This window comes from Miniopterus natalensis, chromosome 4, assembly GCF_054644295.1.
Source record: "Miniopterus natalensis isolate mMinNat1 chromosome 4, mMinNat1.hap1, whole genome shotgun sequence".
NCBI classification, from domain to species: domain Eukaryota; kingdom Metazoa; phylum Chordata; class Mammalia; order Chiroptera; family Miniopteridae; genus Miniopterus; species Miniopterus natalensis.
In genome coordinates, this window is record NC_142084.1 from 45,920,363 (window position 1) to 45,942,291 (window position 21,929).

General features: G+C 39.8%; 1 protein-coding gene across 1 annotated transcript; it reads left to right on the plus strand.

The window, feature by feature from the left end:
* The first annotated feature begins 14,012 nt into the window (after nucleotides 1-14,012).
* Nucleotides 14,013-21,876, plus strand: NPY2R (neuropeptide Y receptor Y2). Its single transcript, XM_016197811.2, has 2 exons — nucleotides 14,013-14,162; nucleotides 18,442-21,876. The coding sequence occupies exon 2, from the start codon at nucleotides 18,464-18,466 to the stop codon at nucleotides 19,607-19,609; it is 1,146 nt and encodes a 381-aa protein (XP_016053297.1). The 5' UTR covers nucleotides 14,013-14,162; nucleotides 18,442-18,463; the 3' UTR covers nucleotides 19,610-21,876.
* The last annotated feature ends 53 nt before the right edge of the window (nucleotides 21,877-21,929 follow it).

Consider the following 21,929-nt stretch of genomic DNA (forward strand, 5'->3'; position numbering starts at 1 on the left):
GGGTCCTGAAACTATGCCTGCTCATTCTATGAAAAAAAAGTTCCCCTCTGTCCCTAAAGCCTCTGAGACACAGTCGTCACAAAACAGGATTCTGAGGACCAGAGCCAGAAGTCTGGAAGAGTCTGTTTGGGGAAGCACAACTTGGAAAGTTCAAGAGAAATAAGGCTCTGAACACTAACCTTCTGATATTCAGGTGTTGCTGTGGTTTAAATAATTACCTAGGAAAACATGAAAATCATCCCATAATACCAAATATGGCCATGACTGATTTTTATTCATTAGGATTATTTTATTCCAAGGAGGTCAAATTGCACAGCCTAAAACTGAGTTATTCTGAAATCTTTCCCTAAAAGATAAAAAAAATCTTTAAAAATGGATTTGAATTTAATCTTCTACACGAAGGGGAAGCGATACCTCATTCTGTTTTCCAGTTGGCTTGAGAGTCTTGTACAGAATGTGACTGAAATATGCAGCAGTAATTTTAGGGTATCATTAAGGCAAATTTGGTTAACCAAGTACCATTTGCAGATACACAAAGTGTGGTTTTCACATTATTATCCCCAGGAGTGTGAAGAAAGGAAAAGAAGTGATGTCAAGTTCTGTAAAATCTGCTGGAGTATTCATTAATTCAGAGGGGAAATGCAATCAGTGAAAAGTGCATTTTAAAAGTTTTTAAGCTGAAGAGGAAATAAGATTGACCTAGGTGAACACCAATTAAACCCCAATAAAGAAAATAGTTCTATCTGAATTAAAAACAACCTCAGCTCAGCTGTCTGATCATGACTTTTAATATCTAAAATCTACAACCTTGTCTTCAGTCTGTTTTTCTCAGTATTGCTGAGAAACTGGAGAGATAATTTTGCTTCATATGTAACTAGTAGATTTTAATATTGGTGAAGACAGTTACAGTTGACGCTTGAAAACTAGGGTTTGAACTGTGCAGGTCCACTTAAACGGATATATATATATATTTTGAAATAAATACCTGTACTGTTACTATGTGTACTGATTTACACCATTTTATTTCAGCGACTTGAGCATTCCCACACTTTGGCATCCACCGGTTCCTGGAACCAATCCCCTGCAGATACTGAGGGACAACTTAAGCTTTGGAAGACTCAGAGTTATACATGGATTTTTGACTGCATGGGGATCGGTTCCCCTAACCACTGTGCTGTTCAAGTATCAAGTGTAATTGTAATATCTAGATAATAGTAACTTGTCACATTTTATGCGTAGTTTGCGTTAAAGGCTGGTCTAAAGTGTAATTGCTAACAAAAATGACAAGATAGTAAACTACTAATTGCTCTTGGGTTACATGTCCAAGAAAGTGATGTGTATTAGTTTTCTATTTACTGCAAATGACATAAATTGAACTCACACCAGTTTTAAACTTACTGAGACTTCTTTCCTTCACCAGCAAGCCTATGGGCTATTTTCATGTTATGCTCCATGATATTTTACACAAATATTTGAGCTTTTAGGGTAAATTGTTCTATGAGTGTCAATAAAGACAAGTTGGTTGTATTGTTTAAATCTTCTGGAAATTATTGGTTTTTCTCTCTACTTGTTTTATCAGTACTCTGAAGAAGGTTGAATTAGGCAACTACAATTGTGTATTTTTCTTTTTCATTTTAGTTTCTTCAGTTTTGCTTCATATACTTTGAAGTCTTTTTGAAGCATATTACATGCTTAAGAACTGATAAATAGAACTCTTTATCTTGATTTTAGATGTCCCTCTTTGTCTATGTTAATATTCTCTGTTGTGAAGCCTGCTTTGTCTGGTATTAGTTTTCATTAAATTCTGTAAACTTTCAGACATCATTTCTTCACATATTTGTGCTTTCTCTCCTCCTGGGCCTCCAGCCGCACAGCGCGATATCGCTCCGCAGCTCACTGGGTCTCTGCGCATCTTTGGTCTTTCTGCTGCGGCTGTTCTTCCTCCTTTTGGCTGGTTTTAGTTGCTTTACCTTCAAATTCACTGTTCTTTTTTTTTCCCCCCTGCAGGGTATAATTTGCTGGTTATTTCATCTAGTGAAATTTTTATTTCAGATACTGTATTTTTTATACCTAGAAGTTGCCTTTTTCAAATATTCTATTTCCCTCTTAATTATGACAATGAGATGTCTCCATTTACATCCCTGAGAATATTCAACATACTTGAAACATGCTTAACCCCCTGTCTGCTAATTCTATCGTATTTGCCATTTCTGCGTCTGCTTCTAGCCATTGATTTTTCTCCTGCTTGCGGGCCACCCCCCTCTCCCTCTGTTCTGACTGAATGCCAGGTATTGCGACGGCTGCATTGCTGGGTGCCTGATTTTGTTGTATGCCTTTGGTGTAATTTGTTCTGGTAGAAAGCTGAGTAACTCGTGGGGACAGTGTGATCCATTTAAGGCCTCTTTTAAGCCCTTTAAAGCTTTCCTAGTTTGTCTAGAGTATCCTCTCCCCTTGGGGTCGTTCAGTCCCACCTCTAAGACATGACCGTTGTGGGATCTCTATTGATCGTCCCCGTGAGTCCCCTGGGCTCTGGCTGGTTGGAACCCGAATGGCTCTCAGCTCCTGCGGCGTGACCCATGGAGAGTTTTCATCTTACATTTCCCTGGTAATTGGTCGCTCCGAGGAAGTGGCTCTTGTCCTATGCTCATGAGGTCTCACTATGCAGGCACAGATTGCTGTTCAGTGACAGACTCAGGAAAGCCCGTTGCAGATTTTCTGATTCTTTCACTGCCAAGTTCCCTGTTTACTGATATTCTGTTCCATAAACTCTTGACCTCCCCTGACTCCCATCACTGTTTCCTCACCTCACTGAGGCCAACGGGCTATTTCCCCCCCTCTGCTGCAGCCTTGACATTTTCCCTGGGAAGAAAGCTAGTGGAACCCTAGTGCTCACCTCATCCTTTACTTGTCACTGGGGACCCATCTTGCACTGTCTAATTTCCAATCTATAAGTATGGTTGTTTCCTATATTTTCTTCAGATTTCTGATTGTTTAGAGCAGGAGGGTAATTCCAAATTCTGTTACTTTCACATGGAAGTGGAAATGCTCTAAGTAATTTTGAAAAAACATTTTCTCTATATATTTTTTAATTCCTTATAAGCCCTAAATATATAAGTAGGGATATTTTTTTCTTCCGTTTAACACAAAGTGTGCTCACTTCCACTTGTCATAAAAATTTGCTTGAATGCAGTTCATTATGCATATGATGATTTCTACATTTTTTCTCATCTTGAAACAATATAATTGCTCAGTTGAATAGATGAAATTATTTTATTTGGATTTTTTTCACCATTGTACTTCTCATATGGCTGGCAGGTCTCATTTTTCACCAATTTGTGTGGGATTCTTTCTGATGTTTTGTAAGAAACAATGAAATCTTTATCCTTCTGACTAGGTTCTTTTTAATATTCCAGGGGAAAAATAGGATATCCTAAGTCTTCCTTTAAATCTTGGAACTTGAGTACATATATTTGATTTTTCGTATTTTTATTTTCAAAATATTAAGCTTCATGTTTTCATAGTTCCTGTGGAAAGATTAGAAACTGTCCATTTGTCTTTATATTTGACATTTTGAATTATGTGATATAAATAGATGATAGATGATAGATAGATAGATGATAGATAGATAGATAGATAGATAGATAGATAGATAGATAGATAGATAGATAGATATAGATAGGTGTCTGGACAGATGGATAGATTCTCTGTGATAGTGACACCTATAAATTTGAACTCACAAAATTACTTTATGGTAATTTAAATAAATAAGCAGCCTAATAGTGCTGAGATTTACCAAAATGGTGAACAACTTTTAGGAAAGTTAAGAACATAAACAAATGATAGTATCCCCTCAATTTATGTCTTACATTGTCCATGTGCTGTGCTTATTTGGCTAACCTGATATCTCTTAGTACATATTTATGGCTTTATGGGGGAAAATCTCTGACAAAATGATGAAAAATATGAGCTTACTTCCCAAATTATTCTGTGTAATAATCTGACTCCATCCAAAAGAGAAATGCTGTAGCATTCACCAGCTAACAGGTGGCCCTACAGACAGCCTAGAAGGAATTACCTCAAGTTGGGTATAATTTCAAACAGAACATCTGGTTTTCACTAGTTTTTCTGGAAGAAGAGATGGCCAGAGGCATGGCTCTGTATACACTTATGAGCATTTTGTGATGATTTTTTGAAGGGATGAGAAGAACAGTGAGAAGGAGACTTGCTGGAGGAAGGTGTTGATGGATATCTCAGAGAGGGATGAGAGTGAAGGGATCTGTGAACCATGTGAACGCTTGCTCGGAGACTGAAAGCACCCGGTAATCAGGTGGATAAGACCCGCTCTGTAAAGTGCTCACTTACTAGGTGCCAGTGGTGATAGGGATGCAAGTTCCACATGGACTCCACAACATGGAATTCCTTTGCAAAACACTATACCTTCAAATCCCTGAGCCACATCCCAAACCCACATTCTAACCAAATCAACAAGCCACCTGCTTCACAATGAAAATAACTATAAGGTAGTGTGTCCGTAGTGAATTCCATTGTTTCCCCTACCTATCAATGTATCTATGTGAACTTTCTTCCTCCTGTCTCTCCTCTAGACTCAGATTAAAAGCTGTCCATCCAGTTTAGGGATAATACCTCCCCTTTGGCAGTCCACTATTGGGTACAATGCATGATAATTATTTTATAAGAAATTATTTAATGTTGCCCCAGAGCCTAAGGACACATTGCTGTCAGCGAGGGTATTAAAACACCTCCAAGTTCTCCCAATCCACCTGTAATCTCTAAAACATTGTATTAGTAGCATTTTACTTCTACAAAATTATCCTTTGATTTAACAACCCTTCTCACAGAAATCTTACAAATACCGTTGGAGCTAATTAATATAGAGCATAACAAAAAAACAACCGTTTCTACATCCCTCCTTTTATAATGTTAATGAATAAATTTTTTTAAATTTTGTATTGCTTTTTTAAATAATCAAGGGCATGATATGGTTAACTTGGAGCACAGAAAATTATTCTAGATTATCTACAACCTGGGTAGATTTCATAGAAGGCAATACAAGCAAACAAGGAAATAATTTACTATACAGGCAGACTAAATGCTCAAACAAAGTTATCCTACTAGAAAGAAAAGTGTGCTCTAGATGCATTAATGTAGTTGGTCCCCAATTTTCCCTGCTTTCTGGCAGCACAGCCCTTGGGTAATGCCCCACTCTTGAGTGTGGGCACCATGTGAATTGCTTCTACTAGGCAGAAGAAAGCAAAGGCGATGAGAAGAGGCCTCTTCCATGATTATCATGCATAAGCTCATAACTTCTCTTTCGCTAGCGGAGGCTGCCTCCCTTGCTGACTTTGATGAAGCAAGTAAGCCTCAAGGTGGGGAGCCCGCGTGACAAGAGAGAGTCCTGAACTTCTCTACGCTAAATCTGTGGACTTCTGAGGTTACACGTCACACTACAACTTTATTTTTCACATCTCAGCTCTTTAACCAGATTTTAAGCCCTTTAGAACAAGAATTGCAATTTTACTTATCCCCTTACTCTAGTGACTGGTGAAATGTGTCCCTGAGTCAGAAAAATATCAACTTTTCTTAGCAGTTCAGGAACACCTCCTTTCTTTGCAGTTTAGGGGTATCTGCTTTTCTTAGCGGTGGAGAGGGGTGACTTGTGCTTGAGGAGGGAGTGAAAGAGGAAGGAGAGGCCTGCTCAGTATTCTCTCTGAAAGAGATCAGACCTAACTGGGTGAGGCAGTGATGAAGCAGGAAGCAGGAATCTGACAGAGATTAACGTGAAAGGAGAACAGACTTCCAAATAGTTTGTGCAACCGTAAGTTAATTGGTTAAAAGGAGGAATACTTGGCAGACTACCTTTTATACTCCCCAGCACACACAAATGCACAAGATACATTTATTTATGTCTGTGTTAGAGGCTCCGTGTTGAACGCTGATGATACAATATGCTAAAAGCACACACAGAGCCTGCCCTCAGAGTCTCGAGGTAGAGTTGGGAAAATAGGTTTTCAAGTAGTAAAATAATCACATAAAAATGTAAAATTGACAGTGTTACAAGTGTTGAAGAGAGACACAAGGGGCTAAGAGTTTTCAGGTAGGGAAATTAGACCATTTTAATTTGGTGTGGGACTGTTCACCTAAAAAAGTGAGTCTCTAACTTCTAACTAGAAAGTTAATTAATTAAGCAAAGAGATGTATTCCCAGGAATTTACACCAGATAATTTGTATCTAAAAATAATTTTCTCTATAGAAACAAAATGTATTATTGCTTTAAATCTATATGAGCAATGGAAAGGGAAGAACTGCCCAACAATTTCTAAAAAACATCAAAATTCTGAATAATTCAGGTAAAAAATTCTTCTTTCTGTCAATCTCACTCATTTATTCCTTTTTAAAAATATTATTTATTTATTTTTATTTTTATTGAATTTATTGGGGTGAAATTGGTTAATAAAATTATACAGGTTTCAGGAGTACAATTCTATAATACATCACATATATATTGTATTGCGTGTTCACCGCCCAAAGTCAAGCCTCCTTTCGTCACCATTTATCCCCCCTATACCCTCTTCTACCTCCTCACACCCCCCTTTCCCTCTGGTAATCACCATGCTGTTGTTTGTGTCTATGAGTTTTTTTATTTGTTTGTTTTTGCTTAAGCCCTTTACCCTTTTCACCCAGCCTCCCAGCTGCCTTCCCTCTAACAGCTGCCCATCTGTTTTCTTTATCTATGAGTCTGTTTCTATTTATTGATTTATGAGCAGGATATCCCCTTAGCTTAGTGATTGTCAAAAGCAGACATATACTTGAATTATCCAGGGAGCTTGATAATTGCAGAATGCGTCTCTCACCCCAAAAGATTCTTTGGCTTCAGTGTCTGGAAAGGAACTCTGGAATCTGCAGGTTAAGAGGGACCCCAGATGATTTTTAATGAAAGGACCCCTAGGGCCATGGTTTCACAAACATAGCCCTAGTTTAGATAATTGTATTCTGCATTTGTATTTTCTCCACTAGGCTTACCTCAATATAATCTTAATATAATACTCATGTTACAATATATATCATTAACAGGAGGTAATATTTACATCTTCTGTATGCTTTCCCGGTGACAGATAAACTTAATTAAATAATTAGCATCTCCAAACAAAACAATTTCACTATCAGGTTTTGATGTGCTAGGAAACAAAGAGCAAGATGAATGAATCAGTCAAAAACCTTATTATAGCTATTTATTATACTGCCACAAAGAAGGAGAAATCAAGAGGGTACCAGAGGACAGAACTGCTAGAAAATTATACAGTTCTATAATATTTGCTCTTAGTTATTAGTCTTGAGAGAATAACTCAGTAATAATAAAGAAAATGTAGAATAAATGCCAGGAAATGAAATTTTTATTCAAGTGTGGTGTAGATGTTAAATGATTAAATTGAACATCTTAGCAATTATTTTCAAGAATTCAATGAAAAACCCTGAATATGCCACCAATGCATGATAATATGATTTTTAGAAGTTTATGAGGTTCTGCTAAAGTCTCCAAATGGAAACAAAAACAATAAAGTATATACTGTCTGGTGCATAACATTCCATAGTTAGAGCACCATTCTCTCAGCTTCATTTTCCTGCTAAAATTTTTCCCATTGTAGGCTACTGATACCAATAGTAACTGAGTATGAGAGAGAGCGAGCAGGTTTTTTTGGGTACTTTTTTGAGAAAAAATAAATTTGTTTTGTGTATGGTTCAAAAACTATATATCAAATTATATCTCTATATGCTACAAGGATAAACACTTATTAAATAAAATATAAATTTCCAAAAGGGTGCATGTTTCCTCTCTAGCCATGGACTTTCTGTGCACATGTTTCAGATAATCAAGCGAAAATTTGCATTGATTAAATTCTGAATTCCACATATAAATGTCCTTTCCTCTGTTGTACTTTAAAATTTGAACTGTGAATCATCTGCATTTAAATATCTTTTTAGATTTGGATCCTTACCAGTCTCAATATCCATTTGTCTGATCACTGAGACATAAAAATCACAGTAAAATGTTGCATATGTTGCTTACAATCCTGCTTAATTACTTTGAATATTTAAAAATTCAAAACAAAAATAAAATCCCCAAATCCATAGAAATGAAAATCACAGCAAATGATATTTATGCCCAATTTCAGACTTAGCATTCATTTCTCTTCGCATGACTAGTTGCTGTTCTTGAATGAGACACCTGTCTTCATCACATACTGCACCCAAAAGTTTTAAGAAAATCTAGTCTATAAGTTTGTTTAATTCAGTATTTGGTGGCCATTTCTTGTCCGTTCATACAGTTGCTGGCCCACTTGCTACAAACACACACATACACACAAAAAACCACAAACAAGTTTGTAATGAGGTAAAACGAAGTAGGAGTCTTACCATCAAAACAAACGTGATTAGACTGGCTAGGTTTTTAAAAATCAAGTGGGTTTTTTGGTTTATTTTATTATTTTATTTTTTTATTATTTTTATTTATTTTATTTTTTTAATCAAGTGGGGTGTTTTGGTTTTTTTAAAAGAGAGACATTTAAAAAGTTATAACACTTCCAGATCCATTCTTATAAACTGATCTCTTTTTTCTTGTCTACTTGATGCAACCTCCATCATATCTGTTCAGATATTAACTTATGCCCCATTGTGCCTTCTCCTACCTGAAATGAAAGGTAGGCACAGATCCAATCAGAAATATTTGGGAATCAATATTATCCCCAATGGCCTATTGATTCGGATATCTAGGTGCCATAATTTTTACTCTAAGAGAGTGTTACTGAAACTTTAAAAAGAATTTCTGTAAGATGGACTTAAGCCTAAGGATAAATAATAACTAAGTTATTGAGCATTTAAATAAAGCAAGACAGGATCAGTTTCAAATATACTAAACACTATAACTACCTGTTAAGCTAGTTTGATTATTACTATTTCCTAACCAAAAACTTGTTAGCAGGCTTTGTTTAGTCTAAGTTATTTTATCAGCATCCCTCAGCTTTTCTTACTTTGCTGGGGTTTAGAGGGTTCCTCTGCTTGGGCTTGCTGCCCTCCCCCTTTCAGTCCCAAGCTCTTCATCCCTTCACATTTCTTCCTCCAGCTGGCATCCAATGTATGGAGCTTCCTTCTTTCTTCTTCTGGAGACATTTTCCATATTCCAGCTGCACTGTTTCCTTCTGTCTGATTGAAGTCGGGTTGGTCTGGCTTGAAGTTTATTTAATAATCTCTCAGGAAACCCTGACATTAAAGTGAGAAAAAAACTAGCTTCTGGCAGAAGGAAACCAGGAGGACAATCCCCCAAGAATCAAAACATTCTTACTCTTTTCAGTGGGTTTTTAAAGTAATGAAAATTTAACAGTCAGTCTCTCAGTTGCAACAGCCACATTTCAAGTGCTGAAAGACCATGTGTGGCTGGTGGCTACCTTACTGGTCTGTGGGCTGTAAAATGTTTCCATCACTGCAGAAAGTTTTCCTGGGCAGCATTGTTTCAGATAATGTATATATCTTTGCTTTTAAATTTTTTTTTAAATTTTTGACACTATTACAGATGTCCCCATTTCCCCCTCTTTAGCCCCCCTTCACCCAGCTCTTTGCTCTTTTTTGTTTTCTCTAACTTGTACAATGGTTATAAATTACTTTTATAATCAAAATAACAATGAGATTATTTACACCTTAAGGGAAGACTCCTTGCCCTCAAAATAAATTTAGATGAAAGGAAATCCATATCATGATTTACTTTATCTAAAAATATATCATAAAAAATTTTTAAAAATAAAAATATATCATAAATGAAGGTGTTCTATACTGATGTTATCAGACTTTTTCTTTTTTAAATGAAGAGCTTCTCTGAAATTTCTTCATTTTAGCTATCTAAAATACTGAATCTTTCAGTTACTCACTAGGTCCTTTACTTCAGAGTCTCATCGAGAACATCTGTTCAACCAGAGGTGGAAAAGAAAATGTCTTATTTGACAATTAATTTTTAGCTGTATTCCTTTTATATTTACATGCATGGAAGAATGGTGTATGGGGTAGGGGAAATGGTAGTAGGGGCATGTTTGAGGTATTTTAGAAGGTTTGTCAAATATCACATACTAATATCAGAGGCTTCAGTCTTGGAGACCTGCAGGCCAGGTTGCGCACACTCACCTATCATCGTCTGTCTATCTATCATCTATCTATCATCTATCTATCTATCTATCTATCTATCTATCTATCTATCTATCTATCTATCTATCTATCTATCATCTATCTATCATCTATCTATCTATCATCTATCTATCTACCTATCTATCTATCTATCTATCTATCTATCTATCTATCTATCTATCTATCTATCTATCTAATCTATCATCTACCTAGCTATCATCTATCATCATCTATCTATCATCTATCAATCATCTATCTACCTATCATCTATCTATCATCTATCTAATCCATCATCATCTATCTATCATCTATCATCTATCTATCTATCTATCTATCTATCTATCTATCTATCTATCTATCTATCTATCTATCTGTCATCTATCTCTCATCTATCTATCATCTATCTATCTAATCTATCATTATCTGTCTATCATCTATCATCTATCTATCTATCATCTATCTATCTATCTATCATCTATCATCTATCTATCTATCTATCTATCTATCTATCTATCTATCTATCTATCATCTATCTATCTATCATCTATCTATCTATCTATCTATCTATCTATCTATCTATCTATCTATCTATCTGTCATCTATCTATCTAATCTATCATCTGTCCATCCATCCATCTCTTTATTTATTTTGGCCTGCACAGATATGGCCCACCTGAGGGTTTGACTTATTATAAATTAATTTCTTTCATTTAAAATTTGGAAAAAATTTAAGAACATGGATTCTTTTCTTAAAATGTCAGGTCTGACAATACTGGATCTAGGGTTGTGCAGGGCAGCTCAGTGGAGTCTGAGAAGCAGATTCCTGCTCCTGAAAAGGGTGCTTTTGTGCTGTCCAAGGAATCAAAACCCCACCACTCCCTACTGTCTCCCACAGCCTAGCCTGCTCACGTATTTATGTCATTGGCCTCAGCCATGTAGGCATCTGACTTTAAGTCTGTTCCTTATTTGAAGAGCAGTTAGTACATAATCTGGTTAGATGTGGAAGTGCCTGAGGAACTAAATGATTTGATGCGAGAGAAATCAGGCAACAACAATCTTGTCCTATCTCAATTTGGATTAATCAATATTTCACCACCATTTCCACAAACTTCTATCAGTGTCTTTTTTTTTAAGTCCTCACCCGAGGATATTTTTTCCATTGATTTTTTTTTTTTTAGAGAGGGTAGAAGGAAAAGAGGAAGGGGAGAGAGAGAGAGAAAGAGATCACATGAGATACACATTGATTGGTTGCCTCCCACACACCCCGACTGGGATCCAACCGACAACTGAGGTATGTGCCCTTGACCAGGAACTGAACCCGTGACCCTTGGACCCTTGTGCTCTAACCACTGAGCACAACTGGCCAGGGCTCTATGAGGGTCTTGATAGGCATTTTGGGTATTCATCAGAATGGTTCATTGTTACTATAGCACAACAGTATATTCACATTAAAATATATGCACAGAGCGGCCAGTGTGGCTCAGTTGGTTCAGCAGATGGATGTTTCTCTTTTATGGATGTTTCTATCTCTCTCTCCCTCTCCCTTTCTCTCTCTGAAATAAAAAGCAAAAAAAACAGATTTAGAAAAAATAAAATAAAACAAAATATATGCACAAAAGTATCATGAGTTTATTGTCAAAACTATCGATGATAATATGACACACAAGAAAGCAACTTTAATTTCAACTGATTTAGTTACTCATTCAATTCTGTTCTTTATTGGAAGACATTAGTCAAAGGGGTCACTTGCACTTATTAGGGCTGTTGACTAGATGTCTGTGGAACTATGTGAATCTTCTAAGGCACATATATGTCGATAACGGAGTGAGGCAAATATTTGTGCATGATTGCTAAGATGCTTTTGAAAGACAGTTCTAAAGGAGGCAAAAATATTTTGTGCAGTCAATGTCAGTGAAATCAGCTGAGTCCTGCAAAGCAATTACTCTGAAGGGCAGCACTCATCTGCTTTCCTATATACTGTATTTGTTTTGGGGGTTGTTTCAAGCCACTTCTACTTTCTACCATTACACGTGTTAGTACATAGTTCATTCTTCATTGGTGCAAATATATTAAGAAGCATGAAACCTGTTGCATAAATGCCTGTGTGAGCAGGGAATATTTCCCCAAGGTAAAAAATTATCTACAAAAGCATTCTGAGTGGAGCTGGGTAGAGCATCTTGGATATAACCTGTTCTGTTTACTTTTGTTTCTTGGGTAATTGAAAAGCCCAAGCTGCTTTGCTTTATAAGTAATTTCTATGCTCCTAAGGGCACAATTCTGCATTAACCGAAGATCATTTTCAGAATAGGCTGTGTAAAGATGCCTTACAAATGCAATGTTATTAAGGTGGATTGAAAACCCAATCCACTTGAGGTTAGGCCTTACCTAATATTTGGGAGAGAGAATTTTTTAGTAGTTTAACCCCTCCCCCACCTTTAAAAAAAGATTTCAGAGAAATTCCAAGCGAACTAGTATGACCATTCTCATTTCAGAAATGAGGAGACTGATACATACAAGGAAAGTAACGTGTGCAAAACCCCAATAGAGGATAATTAAGAGAGAAGTTGGTTTCCAGTTTCAGGCTTTTATTTTCCTAACCTGATAGGGTCTGCTTTTCCCCTCTAAAAATGAACATGGGAAAGAGAGACCGGCTGTAAACTTCTAGAAGGAATGGCTCTGAATAAAGAGTTTTGGGGAGGAATGCAGAAGACACATACCATAGCCCTGTGGACTGGCTCCCTAATGCTGCTTTTCTCTGATCCACTAACTCAGCCTGGGGGGCTGCAGGCATTAGCACCCGGCTTCGCCACGAGACAGGCGCTCCTCAGGGCACTCAGGGCTTGGGAAATGACCAAAGAGCAAAGGATTAGGAAGTCAGCTGGCTGGAGAAAGCGCCTGTTGGGTTTATTGGCGACCCGCTTTGCCCGGAGCCAGGGCGCACGCCCGCCGCTGGCCGAAGCCGCGCTCCCCGCGTCGGAGGGGCGGCGGACACCTGTTGCTGCAGCTGCTCCTCGCGGGCCGCGAGGACCCCGTCTCGCTTTCCGCAGCGACCGCCCATGTAGAGTTTCAGCGCCCCGCGCTTCACCCCTGGGCCAGGGTGCCCAATGCCGACGCCCACATATCGCCCTGTTTCCGCGCCGGTCCAGCGCTCTGCCTCCGCTCCTGCAAGCGAGAAACAGCAAGAACTTGCGCCTCGCGGCCGGCCTCCTGCCGCCCGGCCTCCCCTCCGGCCCCCGCGCCGCGGGCCGCAGCCCCTGGTCCGCCGGGCGCGCCCTCCCGCCTGCGCCCCGACCCTCCTTCCCGCGCGCATTTGGCGAATCCGAAGCCGCGCTACCCAACTTGCGCGCCCGGGGGCGCCATCCTCGCGGGAACGGAGCAGCCCGGAGCAAGGCGAAGGGAAAGGGGGTAAAAATGCTACAAACGTTTCCGAAGAGTATGGAACTTGAGAGTCGCCGGGGGAGTGAGAGCAGCCGTTGCAGGCGGCGGTGGGGACCCGCGAGGGGGCGCCGCGCTGGGTAGGGTCCCGCTGCCAGCGCTTCCCAGCCCAGAAGGCGGCGGAGAGACCGCGGGCGCTGTCCCCGCTCCCTGGCCTCGGAAACTTCCCATCCGCTCCTCCCTCCTGCGGGACCTTCGCCCCCCGCCTTCCGCACCTGTTTCTTTTTCCTCGAGGGAGGGGTTTACAGCCTCCCCACCCTCCCACCGCCTCTCCCGCAGCCTCCTGTCCGCACGCGCTCCCCCCAGCTGCCCGGGGCGGCGCGGTGCGGGGCTCGCGCGCGCTCGGCCGCAGAGGAGCCTCCCGCGCCAGCCCCCCGGCGGCCGCGCGCCCCCGCTGCCCCGCACGGGCAGGACGCACCGAATCGGACTTGCTTCTGGGGACCTCCTAGCGCCTTCTCCGGGTCGGCCGGCTAGATAATCATCGCCCTGACGGACTGCACACGTCTTGCTTGCACGTCTAAGCAGAAACGCGAGGGCCAGGTCAGTAAGTCCTAACTCTGGTTCGCCTCCTGGGGACGAGAGCACCCTCCGGAGAAGCGCTCGGGTCCTGCGGAGAGGGCAGGGGGTCGGGGAGGTCCTCGCGAGCGCAGGAGCTTTCCCCCCTCACTCAGGTCAGAGGCGACGCCGTCCCCACTCGCTACCTGCTGAGGAGGTTTGACCGGTTCCTTGACCCTTCCTCCCAGAACAGCAGGTGGTTACTGCGCCTCTTTTAAAATAACGCCCTGCCCAAAGGGGAAGGTCATATTGGAGTCTCCCAAGCTGTTCAAGAATAAACACATTTATTTAAGCAGTCACTGGTTTTCCACCAGAGGGGTTCACCCACTGGTAGGAGCATGCGGTGGACCAGAAAGAGGCAAAAGTAAAAGCCTTAGGACTATTTATTTATTTATTTTTTTCAACAGGGACACGTTATTTAAACTCAGTAACTTGAAACAGACAATGCTGTTTTCAAAGAAAAGCCAGAAACTCAAATAAGCAGAAGAGAGACATTCAAACCCTTTGGTAAATGTTTTCAACTGCCTGCTTATTAGGCAAACAGCCGTGTCTTGTAGATAGCGTTCTTGGATGTCCCCTCCTCTCTCTCCCAGGACAAACAAGTGTAAGGCACGTGACATGGTTTCTGGGATTTTTCTTTGGGAAAAATTCCTGCAACGTTTTGTGATTGATAAGATGTTAAGTTTTACCACGGCCAACCTGTGACAATAAGAATCCCACTGTAAAAAGTTCCACAAATTTAAATATATAGTCAAAACATAAACTAGTTTCCCATTGAGATAATTTAAAGTTCGTTGAACCTCTGAAACACAAACAAACTTGAGGCCATTTCCCTCTTCTGCAAAGGAATATTTCTGTAACAGAATCTCTCAAGAGTTACTTATTCAAGAAAACTGTACCATTCACAGTTTTCCTTAAATGCCTTGAACAATGTGAACACCTCATTCTGTCTTATTTCAAAGCAAAGGCTTTCCCCTCGTCTACTTCTGATTTTTGTGCTGTTGAGGTTTTAATCCGGCAGCCCTCCCTATGTACTCTCTTTTCCTCTTCCACGTTTCCAGAAGTGTACTCATAAAATAATACACTCTCTGGGTAAGCTCTGGCCTGGATGGAGGCCAGCAGTGTGCCTGAGAACAGCTCATTAGGTCCCATATGCTAATAGCTTGTAGATCAATAACTATTCCTGCAGAGAAACTTTAAATAAAGGGGCTTTGAGATAAAGAAAATGGGACTATAAAGAAAAAGAAGTTAATGAGGATAGTCCTAATATCCTTCTACATCAGGCGCACTCTCGGTTTAGTTTGCTGCAGGCCTCTAACTCAGACCTCTTGGAGTCTTGCTAATTCTGTTAATGAATTGTCAGGGCCGACTAACTGGGCTCTGTGAAGTCTCGCTCTTGATCTAGGGAAAATGGTCCAGCCTATCAAATATACACTCCAAGATTTAAATGGTTAGTTTCTACTTTCTCTGATTACTGAAGAGGGGAGGCAAATGCAAATGAAGACCTGGGCTTCTTGGAACATTCTATCTGAAATTTATACAGAGAGAACTTGAGTATATTAGTAAAGCAAATGTATGAGTACATGGAAAGCTCTCCCTGCAACGAGGCTTCTGTGTGTGTGTGTGTGTGTGTGTGTGTCTGTGTGTGTGTGTGTTCTAGTCAGGGATTGATTTAAGAGGGATTGTGGGATCTTGGGACAGCTTTCTTACAGAAGTGATTACCTAAGAACAAGAAAATAATCACAAGGATGGCATGTCAGAGCAAGGAATTCTGTACAGGCAATTATATTCAGTAAAGGAAAGGATCAAGTTACTTGGTAGTTTGCTGATCTCAATTATTCAGTAAAATTGCCTTTTCCTTTGGCTTCATATTTCTTTTTCCAAATTACTGAACACCTTTAATGTGTACCTAAAGATCCAGTTTCTGTCCTCACAGAGATTGTTGTGTGGACTGGTGGAAAGAAAACAATTGCAACGACTAGAAATGAGCACAGGTTGGGGTAACCGAGAGGTTTCCCACTTCTGGGCAGAGGGCAGAGAGACAAGAGGAAGGCTGATGTGTTGCTGGAACTGGGAGTAGTTTAATATGACAGAAGCATAAGTATATGCTGGGATTGCAGGAGAGATGAAGCCAGAGAGGCAGGCAGGGATGAGTCCAAGAAAAGCTTTGAATGTCAAACAATGGAGTTGGAATTTTCTTCATATGCCAGTGTTATCAACCTGTGGGCACAGAACCTTTAGTGGGAGAGCACATCAATGAAAGCAGCAGATCTTGCAAAACAGAAGCTATTCAAGAAATAAAAGAGAAGGAATTACATGCAGAGAATTGGTTATACAAGTGATGAAAGCCAAGCAGGGGACGCTGAGGCCACCCAGGAGTTAGCAAGAGCAAGGAGTCATTATTATCTCCAGCTAGAAGGACATGGAGATGAGGTAGTGTGACTGAACCCCAGGGACCAGGGCCGTCACTGGAAGCAGAATCACTAAGGCCAGCTCTGTAGGAACCGAAACCATGGATGGGCTGCTGAGGTTCTGCTCAGAGAGAGGGAGGGAGAAGAATACAGTAGCTTCTGCCTTCCTCCTGCCCTCTACCTACCTGCCAGTGCTTCCCATTGGCCAAACCTGGCCAGCATTCTGATGAATCACAGCCCTGAAAATACAGCCTGCAAGAGTCAGCCCTCCAGGGGAAGGGTGAGGAATGGAGCTGGGGGCATAGGCCCAGCCAGGCATGGCCGGTGGGGTGAAAAACTATGACTCACCAATGTAGGTAGATACTATTATGATTAATAAACAAATTCATTTAAAAGAGGTAAGATCTTAATTAGTGATGGAAGTCTTTTTTTTTTTCATTATGAATATATTCAACAGGTACTACTACTATGATGTTAGGCTCTGGGTGTTTTTATAGATTTGAAAAGGGAACTATATGTTAAAAACCAATATATTATATTATTTTAAGCAATCTGGGGACACTAGAGAAATAATATGATTACATTTGCATTTCAGAAATGCCTTTTTACTGTTCAGTAAAATGTAAGAGCCTAGAATAGAGGCTTTTCCCCCAGGACAAATTCTAGTTCCTGACATAACTTTTTAAATGCTTGCTGAATGCAAGGACGGAGCTGTGCCTGGCATTTAGAAGTTGCTCAATTATATTTGTTAAGTGAATGAATGAATGAGGAAGGAAGGAAGCAGGAGAAGAGGAAGGAGAAGGAAGCAGGAGATAAGTTAAAAGACTATTAGAGTAATTATGGTAAGAGATCAAGGGCAAAACTAATGTGGTAGAAATGATAAAAGGACCACTGGGAGAGATATGTTAGAGATCAGTCTGAGGGTTTCCTTAAATGTGGGAGCTAAAGGAGATGAAAAAGCCTAGAATGGTTACCTGCTTTTGAAGTTTACTTGGCTTAATGGATGGAGAGAACATTGACCAAAGTAGGACATGTAGAAGAAAAAGTCTGGGGTTGAGAGGCTGCAATTGGGGAAGAAAAGTGTTAAAAACTTAATATTTAGGTTAGAGAGAGACGTAGTTCAGATCTGGATGTATTTTTTGCATAGTTCCTGTGTAGGATTCTGCTGTATGTCAGGTATAAAGTTTATTTTAGAGCATCCCAAAAAACACACAACCCCCCATAAAAAACACACCACACACAAACACCACACAACTTTTGCACAAGCTACTCATTTTTAACACCAGCCCCTACACTAGGAACAATGACTATGAAACAGAGTCTGCTCAGTTTATCCTAAATATTTTATACTCCCAAAGTTCACGCACCAAGTCAAAGGTTTCAATATTTGTCTCTTCTCTGTGCATTTTGTTGCTATATTTATAAATTTAGAACAGTCAAGATATTGAAAGAAACTTTCTTTTTCTAACTTAAAATTAATTTGATGTATTTATGGAAGTTATAAAATTAATTGATAAAGTTTCTAATATTCATTTCACATAAAATGGATTGAGTCAGTTTGGTGACAGGAATTACATTTATACTATAGGTCATACATTTTACCATTGTAACATGCATGTCAAGGACCTGATTTAATTCACCCATATTTAGACTTATACATGGTATAGACACATTAAAGGGCCTACTTTATTAAAAGGGTGTACTATGCACAATTTGAGGTCTCAGAGGACGGGTATTTTGAGCCCCCACCAAAATGAAACCAATCCTTTTGTGATGTTCCTTTGACTCACCTTTGAGGTTTCCTTGTTTTATAGTTGTTCTTTTCCTTTTTAAATTTTTTTAAAAAATTCTAGATTCTTGTACTAGTTGCTGAAAATGGGCCCAATAGATGCAGAGGCTGATGAGAACCAGACAATGGAAGAAATGAAGGTGGAGCAGTATGGTCCCGGGCAAACCACTCCTAGAGGTGAGCTGGCCTCTGACCCTAAGCCAGAGCTCATAGACAGCACCAAGATGATCGAGGTACAGATTGTCCTTATCTTGGCCTATTGCTCCATCATCTTGCTTGGGGTGATTGGCAACTCCTTGGTGATCCATGTGGTGATCAAATTCAAGAGCATGCACACAGTAACCAACTTTTTCATTGCCAATCTGGCTGTGGCGGATCTTCTGGTGAACACACTGTGCTTGCCATTCACTCTTACCTACACCTTAATGGGGGAGTGGAAAATGGGTCCTGTCCTATGCCACCTGGTACCCTATGCCCAGGGCCTGGCAGTACAAGTGTCCACAATCACCTTGATGGTAATTGCCCTGAATCGGCATCGTTGCATCGTCTATCACCTGGAGAGCAAGATCTCCAAGCGAATCAGCTTCCTGATTATTGGCTTGGCCTGGGGCATCAGCGCCCTGCTGGCAAGCCCCCTGGCCATCTTCCGTGAGTATTCACTGATTGAGATTATTCCTGACTTTGCCATTGTGGCCTGCACCGAGAAGTGGCCTGGTGAGAAGAGCATGTACGGCACTGTCTACAGTCTCTCCTCATTGTTGATCCTGTATGTGCTGCCTCTGGGCATCATATCTTTTTCCTACACTCGTATCTGGAGTAAACTTAAGAACCATGTCAGCCCTGGAGCTGCTAATGACCACTACCATCAGCGAAGGCAAAAGACCACCAAAATGCTGGTGTGCGTGGTGGTGGTGTTTGCGGTCAGCTGGTTGCCCCTTCATGCCTTCCAACTTGCTGTGGACATTGACAACCAAGTCCTGAACCTGAGGGAGTACAAGCTCGTCTTCACCGTGCTCCACATCATCGCCATGTGCTCCACCTTCGCCAACCCCTTTCTCTACGGCTGGATGAACAGCAACTACCGAAAGGCTTTCCTCTCTGCCTTCCGCTGTGAGCCGAGGTTGGACACCGTTCACTCTGAAGTGTTAGTGTCATTCAAGGCTAAAAAAAGCGTGCAAGTTAAAAGGAACCATGGCCCCAATGGCTCTTTCACAGAGGCTACCAACGTCTAAGGAAGCTCTGGTGTGAAAATACATGGATGAGTTCTCACCAGAGCTAAGAATCTGGCTGGGGAGGGCTCCCAGAAGCATCCTGGTTTCCCATCAGGATGGGGAAAGAGCATCAGAATGGAAGACCTGTGGGTCACTCATGGAAGCCTTCCTGGCAGAGCTGAGGTCAAAACACACCCATTCGGAGGTCAGGCAGCAAAACAGTCCTCGTACAGTTGCTTGGCTGGTAGGTTGAATTACCAGTAAAAGCAGAGAGAAATGCTTGTGATTGTTTCCCAGAGTGAAGGAAACATGAACAGGGAACTGGCGTTATCCGCGTCACTAAAAGGTGGTGGCTAAATAAGTTGCCTTTCAAATCCCATTGGGGAGTAGATTGGGGATGATGTATAATTAACTGCTCTGGATCTGATGAAAAGATGATCACACACCAATTTCCCTAGGGAGCCACAGGCTCCCCTTTATTGTATCTTGCTTTTTTATGAATTTTCCTATAGATTAAGTCCACCCGGAAATGCTGCAATTAAATGTTACAACCTGTTTGCATGACTTCAAGGAAGTAAACTGAAACTTGCCATATAATTGGTATTTTGGCAAATGATGGAGGACATTTTTAATGTTCAGTTTGCTGGTTATTATTATTATTTTTTAATTCTCACCTGAGGATATTTTTTTCATTGCTTTTCCGAGAGAATGGAAGGGAAGGGAGAGAGAAACATGGATGTGAGAGACACACATCGATTGGTTGCCTCCTACATGCGCCCCAGTCGGGGCTGGGGATGGAGCGTGCAACCGAGGTATGTGCCCTTGACAGGAATCGAACCCAGGACCCTTTAGTCCACAGGCCAACGCTCTAACCACTGAGACACACTGGCTAAGGCTTGCTGATTATTCTTAAAACGAAATGCATGTTTAGTGAACACATTGTTTCAACTCAGAATTGCATGTTGAAATTCTGAGAATTATAGAAATATAAACCATCATTTAACTTCTCACTTAAGTTATCCCTGCTTTCTATAGTATATAGATACTATTTAGATAACAAATAAGCATATAATGTAATACATTTAATCATTTAATTAATATTAATTATTATACCTCTTGAACATGTATTATTCCTATGTTGAAACTGAGTTTATCTTCACTAGAAATTAAACCAATTAGAAAATAATTTTGTGGCATTGTTTTAACATTTTGTGGTTATTTGTAAGCAATTTATGCACAGGTACATAGCTCTAATGTGTTTGCATTACACTGTAGTGTTATTTTATTGAAATTCATCTTCAGTGGATTCATTCATGATTAATAAGACAGTATGATTTTATCAAAATAGAACCCATCTGGTAAGGAAGCTTAAAAACATTGGATTTGTTCCACTTCACAAATGTTCTGTTTAGACCGATTTCAACATAAATTATACTCTTCTCAAAATTATTAGCTAAACTCTTTGGATACCATGAGTATATACATAATAAAACTATACCTACAAATAGTGGAACATAGATACTATGTTATTTTTCATTTAATGATATTATGAATATAATTTTTTATTTTAATAGCGCCCAACCAAAGATGCTTAAAACCTTATTATGTTCATGACAAATAATTGAGATGTTAAAATAATTATAATTCTTTGCATGCTGTTAAAGAAGTTTCATTGCAGTAACATTTTTGTAAATACAGCCCTTAAAGTCATAAATACAACTCTTAAATTTTAAATAAATTCCATATGAGTAGTACTACATTTAGTTACAAACATTAACTTTTTGAACTGTAGAGTTTTATTTTACGGATATATTTAAAATTCATAGTGTGGCTCTTACTGACTTACTTCCTTGCTAGAAATGAAAGACTGGACTTGAAGCGGACAGCACTTTTGGAATAAAGAAAAAGAACGAAAAAAATAATTTAGATTGGGTGGAAGACTGATTAAGAAGTAAACAAAAAGTATTGTATAGCTGTAATATATCATATAATTAAAGATTTCATTTTTCTCTTGGACTTGATGTAAATGTCCCAAGATAAGTTTTTTGTCCTTTAAATAGCAGTTACTTTGAGTAATATATCTATAGAAAATTGTGGTTAAAAGTTTTTTGAATTCTTACACTGTAGGAAATGTGTATGCTACTGTATTACCAGTTGTAGTAGTAAATTATTAGAATTTAATTAATGATCCAATTAATATATATGATCTAACTGATTCTATTAACTCAATAAAATATCTTTTTACATAATGCTGTCATCTGCTGAAATAAAAAGAATTTGGGAAACTAGAGAAATTGAGTGATACTTTATATCCATTCCTATTCAAGACGAGATAGTAAAC

Coding starts and splice junctions, on each gene's coding strand:
- NPY2R (XM_016197811.2), top strand. CDS start 18,464: ATGGGCCCAATAGATGCAGAGGCTGATGAGAACCAGACAATGGAAGAA.